The sequence below is a fragment of the Callithrix jacchus genome, chromosome 8 (assembly GCF_049354715.1).
Source record: "Callithrix jacchus isolate 240 chromosome 8, calJac240_pri, whole genome shotgun sequence".
Classification (NCBI taxonomy): domain Eukaryota; kingdom Metazoa; phylum Chordata; class Mammalia; order Primates; family Cebidae; genus Callithrix; species Callithrix jacchus.
The window spans coordinates 112,860,779-112,877,982 of NC_133509.1; the positions used below are offsets into that span (position 1 = coordinate 112,860,779).

The window sequence follows — 17,204 nt, forward strand, 5'->3', positions numbered from 1 at the left end:
TCTGAGAAGCATTTTTGGTGCGTGCTGTCTACCATCTGCCTGCCTGCCTTCCTTCCTTCCTTCCTTCCTCCCCCTTTTTTTCCCCAAAGTCTCACTGTGTCACTCAGGCTGTATTGTAGTGGTGTAATCTTGGTTCACTGCAACCTCCGCTGCCTGGGTTCAAGTGATTCTCCTACCTCAGCCTCCCAAGTAGCTGAGATTACAGGTGCTTGCCACTATGCCTGGCTAATTGTTTGTATTTTTAGTAGAGACAGGGCTTTGCCATGTTGGCCAGGCTGGTCTCAAACCCCTGACCTCAGGTGATCTGCCCACCTCGACCTCCCAAAGTGCAGGATTAAGGTGTGAGCCACCACACATGGCCTCATCTAGTTTCTTTACTAAACGTGTTGGTTGAACAGTGGGTGGCTAGGCAATGTTTGCTTCGACACAGAGTCCAACAGCGATTTTATTTTTTTAAATATGTATTAAAAAATATCCAGAGACGTGGGCCACCCAAGGAAACTTCTCTTTGCCCTATAAATCTGTTTTCTAAAAAGTGTGTACTTTAATAACTTATCAGAACAAAGATAAACCCCATGAATGGCAAGCTGTTTACATCACTCTGAATTGATTTTCGATTCTTGTCGAACATTCATTTTTACTAGTTTGGATCGGTACAGGCATTCTATTTAGTATGCTGTTTTCCCATAGAACATTATTTCTTTTATACTGTGCAATAACTTGATAACAGTAACTCACATTTCCAGTTGCATTTTACAGTTTACAAAGCTCCTTCTCTGCCTTATCTTGAGCTTCCTATTGTATTGTCCTGTGTTGTCTTGTATTGCACGAGGCAGGGCTGCATACAGAATGAACAAGAAAAGCCCAGGTCAGATCTTGTTTTGACAGTTCCTGTTTTCTACTATGTAAAATTGGCAAGAAAAGGATTAAATGAAAGTGTGCGTGGAAAGTTCTCGTAGCACAGTGCCTGGCATGTAGTAGGAACTAAATAAAGATAATTTGCCTTCTCTTTTGCTATTGTAAATAACAGAAACTAGTTTTCTTTTCTTTCTTTCTTTTCTCCTATCCTTTTTTTTTTTTTGAGGTAGAGTATTACTCTAGTGCTAGTGCCAGGCTGGAGTGCGGTGGCATGATCTCAGCTCACTGCAACCTCCGCCTCCTGGGTTCAAGCGATTCTCCTGCTTCAGCCTTCTGAGTAGCTGGGATTATAGGCACACATCACCACACCTGGCCCATTTTTGTATTTTTCGTAGAGATGAGGTTTCCCCATGTTGGCCAGGTTTGTCCTGAACTCCTGACCTCAAGTGATCTGCCTGCCTTGGCCTCCCAAAGTGCTGGGATTACAAACCTGAGTCACCGTGCCCGGCCCAGTCACTAGTTTTCAAACTTCTGTGTGACTCTTCATTTTTTTCCATTATGTTTCTGTGTGGCCCACAGTTGATTTTTCCTGCTGTAAGCCAGTGACTCTATGGGAAGATGGTCTTATTATTTTCCCTTGAAGGCAGTATTAATTTTTGAATAAACCTTAATTGATTCATAAGGTTCCAGATCAAGAAGAGAATTCTTAGGCATTTGGAAATTACGATTTTCCCAAATTCAGAAGTTATGGCTCTTTCCACTAAAACCTCAGAAACAGAAAAACTCATTTTCTTTGGATAACACATGTGAACATATAATTATGTCAGAGAAGCAGACAAACTCTTTGAAATATTCATTTGTTCATTCATTTACTCACTCATTCATTCATGTGACTATTCAATAAACATCTGCAGAGTGTTGAGGAGGTGGGAGGCACTGGTGAAAACATTGGCTGTTAGAAGAATATTATGGAGAAGATACATTTTGGGAGAAAAATCAAAAAGTCAAATTGATAACAACCACCTGTTTAATTTTAGTTGATTGCCTCTGTTGTCACAAAGAAAAATGGAAATGAATCTGTTTAAAGGTAGGCTAAGTAGATTCATTTAAGAAGGGAGTTGAATGAAACCAGAGGGTGAAACTGAGTTTTATTTTACTTTTCTTCAGCCAAGGAAAAGTTAGCCCAAAACACTTGAACCAGATGACTTTTAACCTGAACCTCTCACCACCAACTGAATTTCAAGGGGTTGGGGAACCCTCTGAATTATGTGCAAAATTATGTATGTGCATTTTCTGGGCTTTGTAGCTGGTATCAAGTTTTAAAATTGGTGACTTCCTATAAAGGGGATGGTGACATCCCATAAATCTGAGAACCACTGACTTCTATTCAAAGAACCCCCTTTATTTTAAAGTAACCAAGGATGTCACCCACAACCCACAGCTTGCTTTAGAAACCAGTTCCATGAGCACTCTAAAGTTTCTTGGGTTATGAATTAGCTTACTAATTAGTTACTAGCAATTAATATTAGTTAGTAAAATTGACTGCTTATGATTAATGACGTCAAGTATGATCAAGTGTTAATAACCAATAGTAATTAGTAATGACTAATTACGTAATTGATTAGTAACTGGAAAATCTTTAACGTGCCTTTCAGTGCTGTTTGGATGTTATGGTAATTTAAAATTTCACAAAGAACAGTGACCAGACAACAGATGATGAAGAATTATTGTTTGGCCAGAAGCTTCACCCCTAAGTAGAGACCTCACTGGGTTACAGGTAGCTCTCTGTGCATATCCATGCCTGGCCCAGGGTAATTACCTAGAGGGTATTCAGGCAATATTGACTGAGCAAATGAGAGCACCTCATTGTGGCGCCTTTCCTCGCCTCTCCTGGGCAAGACCCTCTGGAGTTGAGATTGGAGCAGAATGCTGGAGAGCTTTTCTTGCCTGAATTCCGAGCCCAGAGAAGTGGGATTCAGGTAACTTAGATGGCATGGTCGGCCTCCGCTTGGGCCTGGGGGAATCCCTTCTGTTTCCTGTGCACCTACTTTGCCTCTGCCTTGGTTGCCACCGAGGGCCATCTAAGGGCATTGTGATGAGAGGGGATGCCTGGAGGCTGCAGTGCCCAGGTGCCAGGACATGACGTATACAGTCCAGGACTCTCTGTTGCCCCCTCTCCCTTCTAGTCTTGTGTGATACAAACAAAACATAAACTAAATTAATTATCATAAGGTCACAGGTCTGACCCATGAAAGAACCAACAAGACTCAAAAGAAATTAAACTACAGCCAGATGTAATTAAAAGAAGTTTTGGTAGAAATTGAGCATGATAACGCTGTGTGATGATTCTTTTTGGAATGGCATCTCGTACATCGCCCAGGATATAGGGCTTGAAAACAAAGCTATAAATGCCTTGTAGCTAATAGTCTGGCTTTAGATTGATTTCTTTTGTGTCACACATGCCAACATTTGGGCAAGATATCATAGAACAGGGCAAAAAGAAGCTCGAGACAAGGCTTTCAGCTGGGGCTCAGTAAGTCTTTCTGGAAAGATGGGAAGGGAAAGTTCTTTTGGTACCAACAGGCCCACAGCTTGTTAGTTTTTATTACCATCTGCTGTGGCCAGGTGTAGAGATGGTTGTTCTCAGATAACTCAGACTGTCATTTCTACTAAGAATTACTGGGTCAATCAGTCAACGGTTCTCCCCAGGCCTGGCATCAAACATCAACAGGAGAGCTTATGGGAGATCAGGGGCCTTCTTTTTCCCTCCCAGAATCCTGGAACACCTCCTATGTCCCTGGTATCACCCCTTGCTTGCCCACTACAGAGCCATCATTCAGGAACCTGTGCACCCATCTCAAGTTCAGGGTTCTGGTGGTGGGGCAGCCTCAGGATTGAGTCCCTGCCCATGGAGGGGGCTGTGGTATGCTCTGCACAGATCACTGGGCTCTTCTTTAATTTTGCATCATTAAACTGACCCCTGAATGACAGATATGTTTTCTAAAACCCACCTTTATCATGTCATCACTCAAGAATCCACATTGGAGCCAAATTGCCAAAAATCTAAGCTTTTCATCCAAGTGGTCAAATTCCTTCTTGCTTTCTCCTCTTGTCTTACCCAGCCTTGTTTTCTTATTCGTATTTAGTTTTTTAATATGAAATATTTTAGACAAGTATAGAAGGTATAGGAAAGAGGATTATAAATGTTGAAGCACCTAACATTCAGCTTAAGAAATAAAGTAATGACAGTGACAGTTGCAGCACCCTTCCAGTGCTTTGTGAACAGACCATGAAGAGATCGGATAACAGCCACAGCAGCAGTGGAGCTAAGTGCTTCAGAGCAAGGGCTGTGGAGCTGGGTGGACCCAAGGGGAATTCTAGCTCTGTATTTCCTTACTGGGCAAGTTTTGGGAAAATCATGTAACCCCTCAGAGCCACAAATTCCTCATCTATAAAAAGGGATAACACTTTGGGAGGCCAAGGCAGGAGGAATGATTGAGGACCAGGCATGGTGATGCACATCTGTAATCCCAGCCACTCAGGAGGTTGAGGTGGGAGGATTGCTTGAGCCTAGGAGGTCCAGGCTGCAGTGAACGGTGATTGTGCCACTGCACTCCAGTCTGGGCTACAGAGTGACAGCTTGTCTAAACAACAACAACAGAAAAGGGATGATAAGATGTGTATCTGTGTGCCTCCAAGAGTTGTTGCAAGGATTAAGTTTAGTAGTCAGTATAGTGCTTAGTTCACTATTCATAATAGCAAAGATGTGGAATCAACCCAAATGCCCATCAACGAGAGACTGGATAAAGAAAATATGGTATAAATACACCATGGAATACTATGCAGCCACAAAAAGGAACCAGATCATGTCCTTTGCAGGGAGTTGGATGAAGCTGGAATCCATTTTCCTTAGAAAAATAATGCAGGAACAAAAAAACAAGAACTGCCTATTCTCACTAATGAGTGGGAGCTGAACAGTGAGAACACATGGACACAGGGAGGGGAACGACACACACCTGGGGCCTGTTTGGTGAGGGTGGAGGGTGGGGGAGAGCATTAGAGAAAAGAGCTGATGCATGCCAGGCTGAATACCTAGGTGATGTTTTGATGGGTGCAGCAAACCACCATGGCACACGTTTACCTATGTAACAAACCTGCACGTCCTGCACATGTATCCCAGAACTTAAATACAATAAAAGAAAAAGAAAAAAAAAGTGCTTAGTTAGTGGTAGACATGAGGGGAACCCTCAGCAAATGGTAGTCATGGTTACCGCTGCTGGCTGTGGGGCTATCATCATCTTGGATTTGGTACAGAGTACCAAGAGCTTATGGGAGAGCAGGGGCCTACTATGTTTTCCTCCTGGAATTCAGAGCGGGGATGGGCCCCAGGGGAGCAGTTTCCCTTACTCCAGGGGAAAACCAGGCGGGAAGGTAGGAAGTGTCCCTTGGTGTGTGCTGTGGGCCAATGACTGGGATGCTTGTTGGATTTCAGGTGCTCGTTCTGGCTGTGAAGCAGCTATTCCCAGAGTTTGAGTTCATGTGGCTTGTGGATGAAGCTAAGAAGAACCTGCCTTTGGAGCTGGATTTCCTCAAAGAAGGGAGGAATGCTGAGAAGGTGTCCCAGATGCTCAAGCATTTTGACTTCTTGAAGGTAGGCAGGACGAGGCAATGGGGGGCATGGTGGTCTGGTGGAAGAGCATGGTGGTATGTGGGTCTCTGGCCGGAGTATCCCTTTCAGAACATAATTGGGACATCTTCTTCCTGAGTCCTCTTACTGAGGGTGAACGATTTGTCACTGGTGATGTGCATTAAATCCCTTGAAGGCAATTTGCAAAGAAATATCAAGTGTGATTGTTGGCCCGTTAGTCAATTAAACAGATGTTTATTGAATAATCGACAACTACATGACACTGAGCCCTAGCCAAGAACTTATATGCTGTGGTCTCTGCCTTGGTGAGGCATGGGATGTTGATGGCGGCGATGCTACTAGCTAACACTGCTGTACGCTGGAACTGTTTTAAACACATGTGTATGACAACAGCTCATACAGTTGGGTCTGCTGTAACAGAACCACAGAATCTGTGGTTTCTGTTTGTGATTTTGCGTAACTGCAGTATTTCTAGGAACACAGAAATACTGCAGTTACGCAAAATCACACAACAGAAACCACAGAGCTTATGAGGAAATAGAGTTAGGGGCACAACACTCAAAAAAATTTGTCAGTCGCAGGGTGCAGTGGCTCATGCCTATAATCCCAGCACTTTAGGAGGTAGAGGCAGATGGATCACCTGAAGTCAGGACTTCAGACCAGCCTGGCGCACATGGTGAAACCCCGTCTCTACTAAAAATGTAAAAATTAGCCGGGTGTGGTGACACACACCTGTAATCCCAGCTGCTCTCGAGGCTGAGGCAAGAGAATCACTTGAACCTGGTAGGTGGAGGTTGCAGTGAGCTGAGATAGCACCACTGTACTCCAGCCTGGGCAACAAGAGTGAAACTCCATCTCAAAAAAAAAAAAATCGTCAGTAATGTAGAAAATAAGATAAGAATGAATAAAAATGAATAGCATGGTTTTACACACATTAAATGGCTAAGAAATACATCAGGCCGCAATACACACAGCACTTTATCTTGAGCCTGCTGTGGAAGTGGGCATCAGAAGGGTTGCTGTTTGTGAGTTTTGTGGGGTGGTGGGAGTTGTCCTTTGAAATGGGACAGAGGCTGGGCATGATGTCAGTAATCCCAGTACTTTGGGAGGCAGAGGTAGGCAGACCACTTAAGGTCAGGAGTTCAAGACCAACCTAGCTAACATGGTGAAACCCTGTCTCTACTGAAAATACAAAAATTAGCCAAGTGTGATGGTGTACTCCTGTAATCTCAGCTACTTGGGATGCTGAGATAGGAGAATCGCTTGAACCCGGGAGGCGGAAGTTGCAGTGAGCCGAGATCATGCCATTGCAATCCAGCCTGGGTGACACAGTGAGACTCTGTCTCAAGGAAAAACAAAAAAGAAATGGGATGGAAAGTTGTAAGGCCAGATGGGGTGACTCACCGACTCGCAGTGATGTCGAGGTCTGTTTGTTTTGTGGATTCCAATGTGGCACGGCTCTGCTGGATGCAGCTTTCTGCATTCAGTGTTTCTTGCAGATGATGGTACACATAAGCAAATCCAAAATGTGCATTATGATCAAACTGTTTCCTAACATATCAATTGCGTTGGAACAAATTTGTGTTTTCCAAACAAGTATTATAGCAGAACTGTTCTTTGTAATAAGAGACACTTAATGTGGGAAACAACATCAGATAATATGAAGTCGCAGCTGTCAGTGCCCATGAGAAGTACAGCTTGTACGTGTTCTGAGGATTTAGAAGTAGGGACTCCCATGCCCCATTGGGTCGGGGCAGGCTCTGCTGAGAAGTTGGCACTGAAGCTGGTGGTTTATATATATATAATGTGTGTGTGTGTGTGTGTGTGTGTGTGTGTATAGTGGAGATGGGGTTTCACCATACTGTCAAGCTAGTCTTGAACTCCGACCTCAAATGATTCGCCTGCCTTGGCCTCCCAAAGTGCTGAGATTACAGGTGTGAGCCACTGCGTCCAACCCTGGAGCTGGTCTTTTTTGTTTTATTATTTTTTTTAATTAATTAACTTATTTTTATTTTTATTTTTTTTTTGAGACAGAGTCTCACCCTGCCACCCAGCCTGAAGTGCAGTGGGGCCATCTTGGCTCACTGCAACCTCCGCCTCCTGGGTTCAAGCGATTCTTCTGCCTCAACCTCCCGAGTAGCTGGGACTACAGGTGCATACCACCACACCTGGCCAATTTTTGTATTTTTACTACAGACAGGATTTTGCCATGTTGGCCAGGCTGGTCTCGAGCTGCTGACCTCGGGCGATCCATCTGCCTCCGCCTCCCAAAGTTCTGGGATTACAGGTGTGAGCCACCACGCCCAGCTGGAGCTGGTGTTTAAGGACCATCCTGATGTTCCCTCAGGGCACACAGGAACTGGGGAGAGAGATATGTGTCACACCACTGTTTTTCCAACACATTTGTCTTCCTGAGCTGTATGCCTGTTTACACAGGGTTACCCCTTTAATCCCAGCAGCGGAGGGCTTGGAGGGCTCTTCGTGTTGTCTACACTGAGAGCTTGGCTTCCGACTCTAGGAGAGATCACCCTTCCCTCTTCTTTGGCAGGCCTGGAAAATGCAGGAGAAGGTTCACCAAGCCCTCAGGAGCTCCATGTGCTGGTTCCAGAGCCAACATTCAAGCTGTGCTATTCTTGGGGAGGATGGCTCAGAACATTGGATCAGGGAGAGAGGACGCTCTTGACTAAGTTGTTCTTGTGGCTTTTGAAGACATCATGTGAAATGGAAGTGTTTATACTTTTGCTCTCCCAACTGACTAACAGGGAAGGAGTGTCTGTTCTAATCATTTGAGAATCCACAGGAGGAAGAACCATAGCTGTGGTGATCCGTGCAGTGTCTTGACACATTGATTGTGGTGGAAGATGGAGCCCATGAAGAAGTTGAGCTCTTTGAATGTGGTGAGGGTTGGGTCCGTCTCCATACTCCCAATATGCTTGACTGGCGTTTTGTTGGCTGCCATTGTAGATGTGAATGTATAGCCCCTCTTGTGTATGTAAATCCAGGCGCACAGCCTAGATCTGGTGACGCTGCCCCAGCCTTGGAGCTGAAACCACTAATTCAATGAAAACTTGGCTTTCTCAGACAAGTGGTAATGTTGACTCATTAACATAATGCTGCAGAGTCTAAGACATGCTTCCACTTGCTTATCCCATTTCTTTTATTCCTGAGCTTGTTGCTATGCTGGGAGCTGGGACTTGTCCCTACTCTGGAAAACTTGTCATCTATTGGGGGACAGACACAGCCATGTGTTGTTGTAGTCCAGGTTTGTTAGCACCATGACAGGCACTCATCTGGGTTTCTGTGGGTTCCCAAGAGGAATTATGCCATTCAATCCAGGATAAAGGGCTCTGGAGAGTGCTTCCAAGACATATTGACTATAGGCAATATCTGTTGAATATTTCTTCTTCGTCAGGAGCTGCAACATTGAACACTCTGCGGGTACTATGGTGTTGAATCCTCCAGTATCCATCACCCCATATGGCAGATGACCGTTTGAGTAGAGGAGCTCGGGCAATATCCCAGATTTTCTGACTTCGAGTGTGGCGCTCCTCTCAGGATACTCTGCTGCCTTTTATCAGCAGGGGTGCTCCTCAGAGCCAGAACTATGAGCCAGACAGAACCATCTCCTCCACTGTTCCCATGGAAACAGCAAAATTGTCCCCTGGCTGGGGCCAACTGGCAACTGCCGGACTGAGATGTGCAATAATAACAATAACACACATTTTCCAAACAAGGGTGCCAAATGGGTAAATCATGAATATACCAGTTTGACCTGCTGCTTCCAAAACTTGCACATCCCTCCTAAGACAGTGGTGGAATTAAGGCCCCTGAGTAATTAATCTCACCTAAACACCTCACAAGGGGGAAGTGAATTTTGCACTGTGAACTTAGTTCCGCTCTCAAAACTGGAGATAGAGTGCTTTTGCACACTGGCTCCCCATCACAACATCTGTGGACAATTAAGCCCCAGCAGAGTTTACTTCTCAGTGTGTGGGGTGTCTTCTGGTGCGTATGTGGGGTTTAAGAACCTCAGCCCCGTGCTGTAAATCTCCCAGCCTCGGATAAGCACTGAATGCAAATATGATGTCAGGGGGACTGGGAGAGGGTGAGGGGACAGCTAGGCTGAATGGTTAAGGCCAGGCTTAGTGGCTCTGGCAGCAGAGTGTGTGTGCTAGGGGAAGGAGACAGGACGAGGTGCAGGGTTTGTGACTCACCTGGGGGATGACTGGGGACAAGGTGGCAGAGGAGAAACTTTATAACCACGGGGTTTGGAACTGGAAGTGATGAGAGCATTTCTGTATCTGTGGAGGAGGGGATAGGTGTGCAGGGCCCTGCCAGGGTTCCTTAGTGTGAGGTAAGGAGCCCAGGACTCTAGAAATTGTGGACCAGCCCTGAGGAGATGTGCATGGTTTTTGGGAAATATGATAGCTTCCCATGAATCTCAAATATTAGGAACCACTGATGTATAGTAATTAATATATAACTTTTTTTTTTTTTTTTTTGCAAATTGCTTTATATGTATTTACTCCTTAATCCTTACAATAGCCTCACGAGGGAGGTGCCACAATCAGCCTCATATCATCGGTTGGGAGACTGAGCCCCAGAGCGATCAACCCTTTGCACAGCATCACAGGGCTCACCAGTAAGGGGCAGGGAATAGAGGTAGCCTGCTCCAGAGCCTGTGCGTTCACCCACCATGTGGTTGTGCTTTGTGGGGAGGATGTGAATTCCAGCGAACTGTCTAGAGCGTAAGTCTCAGCCCTGGTGTGTATCAGAACCCTCAGTGAAATCCGATGTGGCCGCCGTAAGTGCAATCGTTGTTTTTTCCAGCAGCTGTTAGTGTCTGGGTCCATGCAGAGTACCGGTACTCTGCTCATGGCAGTAGGAAATGGAGGTGGGAGTGGGGTCGTGCTTCTGCTGTAATGATTATCACCATATTTTTGGTGGGGAATCTGGTGCTCAGAGAGGTTATATAAGTTGCCCACAGTTGCACAGCTTATAGGTGGCAGAGCCAGGGCTCCCGCTTGCAGCCTGACTCCAAATCTGCAGGTCTGACCCCAGGTCTGCAGGCCTTTTGCTCTGCTGGAGTCTGGCTCCAGGAGGACTGTGGGCCCAGGGTATAAGCCAGGCACAGCCTGCTTCGTGGGCACGTTGACCAAAGCATAGAAACAAAGCAGAAATGTGAGGTCAGGGCCAGACATGAGGCTGAGGCCCAGGGTCTCAGGCTGGAACTTCCCTAATCGGCACCCTCCTTCTTGGGGTCCAGATTGACCTCAGTGTGGGAGGCAGGAGGAGCCCGCAGGAAGGAAACTTCTGCTCTGTGGAAAGAGGTAGACCCAGGACCCAGGGGTCCTAATGGTCAGGGTGTGACCCTGTCAGTGGGGCCACTGAGCACCCTGACCATGAGCTACTTAGAGTTTTGTTTCACTTTGTGTAGGGGTGGGATGGGGATTGCTGGTTTCTTATTGCCTCTTTCAAATTTCTCTTTCTCATTTTTTCCTTCCTTGATGGAAGAAGCATAGGACAGAAAATGTGGGTGCTCACTTCATCCCACACCCCTGCGTCCTCCTGCCCACCTGGTGATTTAGGGGCAGCTCACTTTTCTAACTGGGCATGGAGCAGTTTGGCATTTTGCGGTCATGTTATGTCTGTCGTGGGACACCTGCAGTTCTGAAGCTCCTGTGACAAATTCTGCTATTTCCCATGTTTGATATTTCAGTCTTTTCAGATTTACACAGCTTAAGCAAGGGACACATTCTGTAGTTAGACTGGAATGGTGATATTTGCAGGGAGCCAAGGAGGGGGAACCTCAGCATACCCAGAACCCTGATGTACAAGCACAGAGAAGCTCCATCCAGCCTGTGGGTTTTCTGTTTCTACCTGTGACTTCTTTTTTGCAATGGAGTCTCACTCCTTCTGTCACCCTGGCTGGAATACAGTGGTGTCATCTCCACATACTGTAACCTCCACCTTCTGGGTTCAAGCGATTCTCCTGTCTCAGCCTCCTGAGCAGCTGGGACTACAGGTGCCCACCACCATGCACAGCTAATGTTTGTATTTTTAGTAGAGATGAGGTTTCACCATGTTGGCCAGGCTGGTCTCAAACTCCTGACTTCAAGTGATCTGCCTGCCTTGGCCTCCCAAAGTGCTGGGATCACAGGCATGAGCCACTGCGCCTGGTCCTCACTGTTTTTTTTAAGTCGCCCCTGGCAGGCCTGGCTAGAGATTTGACCTCTTGTCTCCCGAGCCTTAGGGGTCCACTGTCAAACAGGTTTCCAAACAAACCCAAGGGAAGAATTTAACCCCAAAATATGTCCCATTCATTTGGAAGCCATGAGCAAAAACAACAGGCAGGGCATGGTGGCTCACACCTGTGATCCCAGCAGTTTGGGAGGCTGAGGCAAGGAGGAGCTGTTGAGTCCAGGAGTTCAAGGCTGCAATGAGCTATGATGATGCCACAGCATTCCAGCCTTGGTGACAGAATGAGACCCTGTCTCTAAAAAAACCAACAGAGCAACAATAACAAACATGGACTCACTTTTTAAAAATAAACTTTTTGAAAAATGCCAAGCAAATCTAAATTTTAAGTTTAAAGTAGCAGTTTCATAGATTTCTCTATTGGCCCAGATTTTGCTGTTACCTGGCAGAAACGGCAGGTAAGCAGCAAACAAAAATAACACCTTGATTTCTGTTGGAAACTTAGTTCCTACGAGAGCGTTTCACTTGTATGTACAGCTCCCATTTATCCTCAGAGGTCCTTCCTGGGATAGGGCAGAAACAATACTGCTTTCTAGTGCAGAAGACTGGGATGGAAAGGGGTTAAGTGGCTACTCTCAGACACAACAGTATTGGCAGAATTAGGAACAGGAAATAGGTGTGTCGACTTGTGGACCACTGTGTTATGCTAGATGAATTTGGGTAGTCAGGGTGAAGGAAAATCTTATTCTTCAAAACATTTGAAAAAGCTGCGCAGGTTTCTTTATTTGTAAGAGGAAATAAACTCCTAACAATTTGGGGGAAACTTGGCTTGCTGGGAGCCCAGTAACTCCCCTCTCCTAGCTATGGGGGTACTGGTGGGAGTCCCTTGCTCACATGGCAGCTTGGCGGCCTTGTTGCATTCATCCCAGTCTCTTGCCTGCTCCTGGAGAAATCTGTTCTTTTTTTGGCTTTCGTGTGTTTCGCAAGTTAGAGAAGGTTGGAGAGTGTATGTTAGTCGTGCATTTTTCTGTAGGTAAATGAAAGCCTCATTTAGAGTGCCTTAAACCAAAGCATTTATTGTCTTCACATAGCAAAAATGTTTGCAGCGGTTGCCTGCTGATATTATATGTTTTAGTGGCTTGACAGTATCAGGCCTAGAATCTCAGTTTTTAAAAATTTTTAAATTTTTTCTAATTGTTGCAAGATGGCTGCTGCAGCACTAGCAGTCACATTCACATTCACTTTCAAGGCAGGTAGAGAAGCAGAAGAAGAGTAGCACCATGCAAATACCCCTTTTATCAAGGAAATAAAAACCTTCCCAGAATCCCCTAGCAGGCTTCCATTTATGTTCATAAGTCAGAACTGTGTCACATGGCCATACCTGCTATAAAGCAGGCAAGGATAGTATTTGGGTTTTTTGCTTGTTTGTTTCTGGACAGGGTCTTGCTCTGTTGTCCAGGCTGGAGTGCAGTGGTGTGATATATAAGATCACAGGTTACTGTGGTCTTGACGGCCATCCTCCCACCTCAGCCTCCCAAGCTGGGATCACAGGTGTGCACCACGATGACTGGGTAATTTTTATATTTATTGTAGTGACAGTGCTTCACCATGTTGCTTAGGCTGGTCTTAAACTTCTGAACTCAAACAATCCACCTGCCCCAGCCTCCCAAAGTGCTTGGATTACAGGTGTGGCTCTTACCCGACCTGGCCCCAGTATTTAGTTATTTTCATCTCTGGGGAAGACGAGGGTTGGGAATAGCTGTTGGGTTAATATCCAATGTTGTCTGCCCCAAGGGACTTGTAGGAAACTGACATGAGAAACAAAATTTATCATCTGGTCAAAATTCACTCATTTGCTCAATACACACAATGTACCCATTACCCAGATGAAATATTGGAGGCAGAAAGGAGCCCAGAATGGGCCTGGCGGTGGGATGCAGAGAGGAAATATCCTTAACACCAGTGCCCAACTTTGAGGTGTTCCACACATTTTCCTCCCAGGTCCCAGTTTTAGTTTTGTCTCTTAATAGTGCTAGAAGGCACTGAGGAGAGTCGGCTGGTCTCTAAAGGAGTGGGCGGAGGCCTGCTGAGCGGAGGTGGAGTAGCTGGCTTCCCTCTTGGCCTGGCTGCCCCGTCCCCGCTGTCACCACTGAGGTCCCTCCTGGGCCTCTTCTCTCTTGCTCTGGGAGGAGCCTCTGTTGCTGTCTGGCTCGCTGTGCTGCATTGTTGTTCTTGCCCCTGACTCCCAGCCTCCCCAGACCTTCTGACCTGTTCCTTCCTATCCCAGGTCCCCCGAATCCACTGGGACCTGTCCACGGAGCGGGTCCTCCTGATGGAGTTTGTGGACGGTGGGCAGGTCAATGACAGAGACTACATGGAGAGGAACAAGATCGACGTCAATGAGGTGAGGTCAAGAGCTCAGGGCTGCTGGGCCAGGGAACGTGGGCTTGGTTGAGCCTGATCAGGAAGTGCCTGTGTATCCAGGTGAAGCCTCCGAGTCTGGCTCCACTCTCTTTAATGAGACCTGTTGTCTGAAAAATTATAAACTTTGAGCAAGAAAGATTCTTCCGGGTCATTTAGGCCAACCCTGTGCTCACAGCAACGTGCGGGGCCCCTTCTGCCTTTACCTGCTTTTCCTTTGTACCATCTGAGCCCCACGAAGCTAAGTGGCCACAGAGAACAATGATGCCAAGTCAGTCAGACTTAATCCTTCTGGCTCTCCCTCTTCCTGCTCCCCCTTCCCCCACTCCACCCCATCCCACTTCCCAGATCTTAAGGGATCAGGCAAAAACGGGACAGCAGCAGCCAACTGTGTCAGTCTCCTAGAGCAGGAAAAAAGTGGGCTTTGTGTGTCCCCGCTACCATCCCCCTTGTCCCAGGGAATACTGGCCAGTGGGTAGGACCTGTCCCTGTTTTCTGCTTCTTGGTTGCCATAGGGTCCCGCAGGAAGGGGTGGAATTGTACTTTTTCAACAATATTCGTAATTGGATTTTTATGTTTTTAGAGACAGGGTCTTGCGTGCAGTGCCGCAGTCACAGCTCAGTGTAATCTGGAACTACTGGGCTCAAGGAGTCCTCCCACTTTGGCTTCCCAATGTGCTGTCGTTACCGGTGTGAGCCACGTGGCCAGGCTCAACATTCATCATTTTAATAGTGTCTGCTGTATCCTAGATATGGGGGCTCTTAGGGCACCAGACCCAATCCCCAGAGCTTAGCATTAGAGTCAGACACATCTAGATCCTTCCTGCGGTATCTCAAGGCAATGAGAGGGTGTGAGCAGAACCGCAGGGAGGGTGAGGAAGAGGCACTGAGGACTGCCACAGATTGGCGTCCCCAGTGGGATGAGTCGGAATTTTCCAGGGAGTGGCTTTGCAAGAAGGGAAATGGGTTAAGTTTGGCGGGGCTGGGAAAGGCTTCCTTGGGGTGTGTGGGGAGATAAGTGACCTCCAGGCATTGTGGAGTCACTGCAGGGTTTTGAGGAGTGCAACAACATGTTCTGCACCCTGGGGTGGAAGGAAGGAAGGGAAGGGGTCACGCCCAGTGGAGGTGAATGTTCTTTTCTGTTCCACTCCCATGTCCACAGGCAGTGCATGAAGATGAGCATGAGCATGTGGTCCCAGTGGGGAGATGGCCCACGGGAGAAAGCCGTATCTTGGCTCAGCAGATGAGGCCAGGGGGATGGCAGGGGAGTGTGGTGGTCACACAGGCCTCCTGGTGTCCATGCGGCCTCTGTAAATGGGGTCAGTACCTGCGTGAGTTGGGGTGCACACAGTGCTGAGCACAGTGCCTGGGGTGCGGCTAGCATTCCAGAAGAGTAGCTGGGTGGTGGTGGTTGATTTCCTTCTACTACCTGTGGGCTCTGTTCTTTCTTTCTCCTTTTACCAATAGCATTTATCACATGCCTAACTTCCCGTGCCGTGCCCTTTTCTCCCTAATAAACTTACAAGGGTGGTCTTACCATCTCCCTTTTGCAGACAAAGAATCAGAGACTCAGAGAGAGAAGGTCACACAACTTAGTAGAGGTAGGATTGAAACCCAGGTCTCCCTGATTTCAGTCCTCCTGTTAAGGCCACAAAGGAGGGCTGCATCAGAGTACGCAGAGCTGCTGCGAGGAGCATGGTGGGAGCGTTTCGCTGTGGCTGGCCCAGGCCTTCCAGGAAAGCTGCTGTCCCCTGACTTGGGGAACAGTGCTGCAAGAACCCACTTGGGGGCCTTGAGGTGTGTGTGGGGTTTGGGGAGGCTGCACCGAAACGGGAAAGCCTATTGGGTTTTCCTGGAAGAATTCTGCTGCTTGGAGGGAAAGGATGAGAAAAAGAAGAATTCATCCTTCTGTTTTGCAGATGAGGTGAAAGCTCTGAGAGAGCAAATGTCTTTCCTGAAGTCTCTCGGCCAGTAACACAAGCAGGGGCTTCCGACTCTGCTGCCTTCGCTAGTGGCTTCTAGGGTGGAACGTGGGAGGTGTTCAAGCAGAATACAAAGTCTGTGGTTCCAGTGGTGAAGGGATTGGATGGGATGGGAGGCCACCTTTGGCTTTTCCTTAACGGGGAACAGGGTCTGTCGCCTGCTGATGAGGCAATATCCCAGAGGCCTCACTCCCACCAGGTTACTGGCATTTACTACCAGCTGTGGAGGCATTTGCATTCCAGCAGCACCTTCAAGTCCATGAATCTCTTTGGATGCAGTGAGCCCAGAGAGAGCTGCAATGATGTTTAATCAGAGGCAACGTTGATTTTCCAAACAAGTGCAAACACAGAAAGGTGCGCTGTGGTGTAGCTGCTGGCTTACGTGGCTGAGCGCAGTGCCTGGCTGGAGGGGGCAGCCAGGCGGGAGCTGGGCAGTACAAGTTGGGCAGTGCGTGACCTCTGAGGCCTGGTCTCATCTATTCCTTCCTCCCCCCTTTTTTGATACCTTGTACATAAATCCAGTGGTCCGTGCAGAGCGGATTCTTGGTAGATATCCTTAAATTAGTGGTTATTAGGGAGAAAAACCAGCCTCATGCCCTGGATTGGTCTCTACCAGCCAGGTGTAGGGGTGAGTGTTGGTTGTTTCCTTGTGGACACGTAGAAGGGGACAAGTTGATATCAGAGTTATTTGGGGAAAAACAATAACTAATAATAATTATAAGCAACTAATATGTGCCAGCCTATGACTCAGTCTCTACTCATTACAGCTCTCCTATGCAGTATATATTATTAACCCCATTTACAGATGAGAAAGCAAATGCTCAGAGAGGTTAAACAACTTGCCCCATATCACACAGCTAGCAGGGTAGAACCAGGGTTTGACCTCAGGTCTGCATGGCTCCAAAGTCCTTGCCCCTCTTCCTGCCAGGAATCTATAGGTTGGTGCAAAGGTAATTGTGTGGTTTGTTTTTTATTTCAGGCCATTGCAAAAACCGCAATTATCTTTGCACCAACCCAATACCTTGGGCTGCTGGAACCTGGAGCTACTTGCTAACTAACTCTCAGAGGAGCTGGGGCCCGAACTGAGCATTGCCCAGC

General features: G+C 47.0%; 1 protein-coding gene across 15 annotated transcripts in view; it reads left to right on the forward strand.

Annotated features, from left to right (window-relative positions):
- Window positions 1-17,204, forward strand: part of ADCK1 (aarF domain containing kinase 1) — a 152,060-nt gene that overhangs the window by 98,254 nt on the left and 36,602 nt on the right. For 12 of the 15 annotated variants that reach the window (XM_078335522.1, XM_035261183.3, XM_035261187.3 and 9 more), the window contains 2 exons: window positions 5,351-5,509; window positions 13,992-14,108. In XM_078335522.1, coding sequence (XP_078191648.1) covers window positions 5,351-5,509; window positions 13,992-14,108 — 276 coding nt within the window. The remainder of the gene's footprint in view (window positions 1-5,350; window positions 5,510-13,991; window positions 14,109-17,204) is intronic. The other 3 variants (XM_035261185.3, XM_035261188.3, XM_017977257.4) reach the window with 1 other exon arrangement.